The 5,119-nt window shown below is 44.2% G+C and overlaps 1 protein-coding gene across 1 annotated transcript; it reads right to left on the bottom strand.

The window, feature by feature from the left end:
* Window positions 1–1,006: 1,006 nt before the first annotated feature.
* ticam1 (TIR domain containing adaptor molecule 1) lies at window positions 1,007–4,608 on the bottom strand. The gene is made up of 2 exons (XM_084056624.1): window positions 4,355–4,608; window positions 1,007–4,037 (listed from the first exon to the last, which is right to left on the bottom strand). The coding sequence occupies exon 2, from the start codon at window positions 3,869–3,871 to the stop codon at window positions 1,982–1,984; it is 1,890 nt and encodes a 629-aa protein (XP_083912750.1). The 5' UTR covers window positions 3,872–4,037; window positions 4,355–4,608; the 3' UTR covers window positions 1,007–1,981.
* Window positions 4,609–5,119: the final 511 nt, after the last annotated feature.

Here is a 5,119-nt window from a genome sequence, read left to right as displayed (position 1 = left end):
CACACACACACACACACACACACACACACACACACACACACACACACACACACACACACACACACACACACACACACACACACACACACACACACACACACACACACACACACAGAGACTGAATGGACAACTCCACTCCACTGGGGAAGGTTTGTTGATACTATTGCTCCAGAAAGTCTGATGATGTCAAATGACATGTCAGATAATTTATTTCATCATAAAAATCTGCCCTATAACTTAAATAACTGTTTCTCAATGTAGGGTCCAACATGGACGTACACTCTCTATAGTTTAGTTTAGTTTATTAGTTAATTCTTTTCCAGTCGTTCACAGATTTTTATTCCTGGAAAAAATAAGTATTTGACTGATGCCTAAGCTTATTACGTCTACCCTTTTGTTATTTAAACTAACAGAAAATAGCAGATCTACAAGCTCACAATGCGTCGCTACTAATAACTAGTTTTCAAATAATTGTAGTGGAGTAAAAGTACAATATTTGCCTTTGAGATGTAGTGGAAGTAGTAAAAGTACAGAAAATTGGAAATACTCCAGTAAAGTAAAAATACCTAAAACTTGTACTTAAGTACAGTACTTGAGTAAATGTATTTAGTTACTTTAGACTACTGACAATATCTCTAGTGAGGGTACCTGGATGGATGACACAGCAGTTTACCCACAGTTTACCATACTCGGTATAGGATGCATGTATCAACACTGCCTCCTAGTGCCTGGAGCTGGTACACACAACCAATTAGGTCAGAAAATATATGTATTGTTGTAAGCCAGTAGATGGCACTCTTGAGCTAAATATATAACTGTAAAACCTCTTAGAGACATGAATGACAACAGTTGGACTACACAGTAGAAATATCCCCAGCCTGCTGTGAATCAATTGGCTTTTTTTTTTATCAGGTCCTTTTCTCTTAGGGTTAGGGTTAGGGTTAGTGTGCGTGTGCGTGTGTGTATGATATGTGTGTAGTGTGTACCTGCATTTGCTGGGGTTGGATAATTGCAAGGTCATTTCTTTAAGCCAGCTGATGAACAAAAAGTACATTTAAGAACACAGCTGTATTTGTATATAATAATAACTATAACAACGACAACACTAATGACTATTTAATAGTTTTTTGTATACACCATTGTTTAATTAAAATGATCTATGATTGTTTTTCCTGTGATAACCTGAAAATGTTTTATGAGAAGTTTCCTATGTTCCTTATTGACTGTTACAGATGCAGAGGTGGAAGAAGTACTCAGATGTTTTACTTAAGTTAAAGTAGCAGTAGGCTACCACAAAGTAGAAATACTCTGTTACAAGTAAAAGTCCTGTGATCAAAATTACACTTGAGTAAAAGTAAAAAAGTATTGGCCTGTAGGCTACCAAAGTCAAAGTACTCATTTATGAATGACCTATTTTGCAAGTTTTTTTGTTTGTTTTTTAAATCTTAAAAAGTAGCACATCTACGAGATCACAGTGCGTTGCGTCGTGAAACTGTACCTCACAATTGTGCTTTACTACAGTGTACTGGGTTACTTTCCACCACTGCACAGATATGTGCTATGAGTTTAGTGCAGGGGTCTTCAACAGGGGGTCCGGGACCCCTAGGGGGTCCTGAGAGTTACTACAGGGGGTCCGCCAAATCTTTGTGTGATAGGATTTTTTCCCTACATTAACCACTTGAACCCTAGCATCCCTTTTCTGAGGAGAACTTTAGCCAAAAATAGCAGATCTACAAGCTCACAACGCCTCGCAGTGTGAGCTTGTAGATCGGCTATTTTTGGCAAAGAGTTATAGGTGTGGAGGGAAAAAAGAGCAGCAAAAGTTTATCTGAAACACAATTTTATACAATATAGAGGGGGTCCCTGCTTCATCTCTATCTCAGCTAGGGGGTCCTTGGCCTGAAAACGTTGAAGACCCCTGGTTTAGTGTTCACAAAACATCTTCTCTACATAAGAATCAGCATCACGTTACAGCTTGTCATCAGTCATCATCAGTCAAATCCTCTCTGCAAGTAGCCCCGCCCAAATCCACCGTCATTTGAGAGTCATTGCCGATCATGATGTACTTGGCGTGCTCTATGTGGATGTTGCCGCCTGACCACAGCCTGCCATCTTCACCAATCTGCTGTGGCATGAAGCCACTGGGAACGTTTGTAAACTGGGGTCCCGTGTGGGGGTAGTGCTGCTGTGGGTAACGCTCTATGTAAAGCTGTTCCATGTGAAGCCTCACTTTTTCTTGCTCCAGTAACTTTGCGTTCCTGAGCTCCTGGTTGTACAGCCTCTGCTGCTCGTTAGAGCGCCTCAGTCTCTCCTGTCGCCTCACCTGCTGCCTGACTCTCTGCTCTTCATCCCACAGCCTCCTCTGCTTGTTGACGTTTGCGGACGACAGACATTTTTTGACCTTTCTCTCAAAGTATTTCTCCTCTAAGGCTATGAAGGTCTGCAGGACCATGGGCCGGCTCTCCCGGGGCATGCAGTTGTCACGGGGCAGCAGCGGGATGACGGTGTTGTACTTGTGTGTCTTATTGATGGAGTTGATGAGGGCCGTCTCCGTCTTCACCTCCAGCAGGCGGGTGTTGAAGTTGCGCGTGAGAAGCAGGAGGGTGAAGGCCGAGTTGTTGATGGCGTCCTCGATGCACTTCAGAGTCCCCCTGCCGGGGACCTCAAAGTCTGCGGTGAAAGTCGCCCCGGCGCTGACACCCAAGGACTCCAGTCTTTCTCTCATACTCTCAGCCATATCGATGTCCTCTATCGCGTGCAGGATAACAAACGAATAAAACACATCCTCCTCCTCTTCCTCCTCCTCCTCCTCCTCCTCTTCTGTACTTCGCTCCCCTCCGCATGCCTGCACTGGAACTTTGATCTCTGGTGTAAATTTGTTTGCTGCAGCAGGTGCTGGCTTGGGTTCAAAGGTTGGCGCTGTGGTCTGTGGATTCTGATTTTGCGCCATATCACCCTGTAGTTTATTACCTTTTGCTGATAAAGTGGCTGAGCCGTGAGTGTCCATGTTTACATCTCTCTCTCCTTTAACCAGAGCCGTTTGATGTGATTCACACAAGGAAGTCTCCGTGGAGCAAGCAGTACGCCCAGCCGGCATAGTTTCCGGGCCGTCTTTTTCAACAAGGTGTGTGGCGTTAGATGGCTGGGGGTCGCTCAGTGTTGCTGAAGTAGTTCTGTCAAACCTGGCAGTTGAGGGAAGACTAATCTCTAGGTGGGTAGGATAGGAGTCGATGGAATAGCTGTCATGTAAAGGGCTAGGCAGATCTGATGGATCCACAGAAGACAGTTTCAAAGATGCAATCTTGTCTTTGTCCAAAACCCCTGGGAGTTCATCGTAAAACCTAAGGACGTCGTTCCACATCCACTCTGCAACTTGGGGTCCACAGACTAACTTAGCCTCTTCTCTTAGCTGATCTAAACAGCCGTATTCCAAGTGCTGGCGATCACTTGTTTTCTGGCAGTTTGCGGAAATGGCTTTCTTATAGGCCAGGTCTCTCAACGATTGATCACACAAACCCAAATTGCACAGCACTTTGAAAACCCTGGCCAGCTCCACCGCCCCGTGACCTGTAGACTCCTCCGGACAGTGAGCAGCACATTGAACTTGGAAGGCGTCCAGCTTGCCACCGCTTGCGTGCCACTTGTCAGCCAGGTAGTTAGCAAGGCTGCTATCCTTTAGCATCTGGAGTTGCTCCTGGACCTGTGTGTCTCTCCGAAGCAGCATGAGACACAAAGTATGCACTAAATCTTCTTCAGGGCTCTTACCCAACTGGAACGTCAGGCTTAGTAGACGTTCCTTTGGCACCTCGCTCAGAATCTTAAGGATATCTGACAGTCCAGTGCCTTGTTTTTCCATCTTCGGAGCCTCCATTGTTTCAGGATACAACTTGATTCGGATCAGAATATACACGTAGTGTACGTGGATCTTCACCCAGGCTAATCAGATTGTGGTTTCCAACATCTGTTCATAACTTTCATCTCCAGGGATTTGTAACGTCATTCATTATGCCAGCCTTGCTTCTTCAACAGAAGGCACACTGAAAATTGATACAGAAACAAAACAATGAACCACTTCGCGTTGTGAGCTTGTAGATCGGCTATTTTTGAATAGCCAAAGTATAAAATAGGGCTTAAGGGTTAAGTCACAAATCATGTTGCATCGTGACCAGTGAGACTGTAATTTACATCGTTTTATTGCTATCGGTGCATAGCTGCATGTACTGCAATGTAGGACTGGCATTACGTGACATGTTAGCATCCATGTATAATATGTTAGTAAACATAGTAATAACACATGAAATGTAAACTTGTAAACCAATTTATTGTAAAAACAAGCACACAACTACGTACTCACCGGCATGAACCATGTAATAATCGAGCAAATGTCAGGCATAGCATACCATGACAGCTAAAAATTCTCCTTCCAACTCAAACAAGGAAGTTTCTCTCTCAGTGACTGGGTCACATTTAGCAGCCAATACACAGCCTTCATCCTCACGTAGCAAGGCTGGCTTGCATGTTGGAATGTGCCAGCCTGTAGGTCATTGGGTGCGGTTAAGCCTCGTCATACATTGTAGAGAAGGTAGGATAGCCACACATGCATGTCTGGGTACGAGCCCATGTACATAATGCCTGCAGGCAACTGTGGAGAGGAACTGGCTGATGACGTAACCACTGACATGAGGCGCTCGAGAGTATGGGAAGCCATGAGGGACAAATGGTAGAGGAAGTGAGAAAGAAAAGTGAGAGAGGGACTATACAGGGGTTATGCAGGGACTGTACCGCAGTGGTTCTCAAATTTGTCATGTCAAGTTAATATGTATTTGGTCACGGCCCCCCCATCTGAATGCCAGAGACCCCCATTCCAGATGTTTCCAAATGTTTTCTAGATTGTTTTGAAAATAGCTTGTAAGATCAGCTATTTTCAAATAGTATGTGTATTATACAGTTGAAGTGGTTAAACTGATTTTGACACTACTACAGTGTATTAAGTAATTTTGCTGGGGACCGCCTGGAACCCTCTCAAGGAGGACCCCTGCACTTTGAGTATCACTGCTATACAGGAGTATACAGGGAACTGTACCAAACAGTTTGAAACTTTGTACGTTTTGTTTATAGG

The sequence above is a fragment of the Gymnoscopelus microlampas genome, assembly GCF_963454915.1.
Source record: "Gymnoscopelus microlampas genome assembly, chromosome: 5".
NCBI classification, from domain to species: domain Eukaryota; kingdom Metazoa; phylum Chordata; class Actinopteri; order Myctophiformes; family Myctophidae; genus Gymnoscopelus; species Gymnoscopelus microlampas.
Note: the sequence above shows the minus strand (reverse complement) of the source record. Positions and strands in the feature narration are given on the sequence as shown.

Bases quoted from the DNA above. Each gene is read 5' to 3' on its own strand.
- ticam1 (XM_084056624.1), bottom strand. From the start codon at position 3,871: ATGGAGGCTCCGAAGATGGAAAAACAAGGCACTGGACTGTCAGATATC.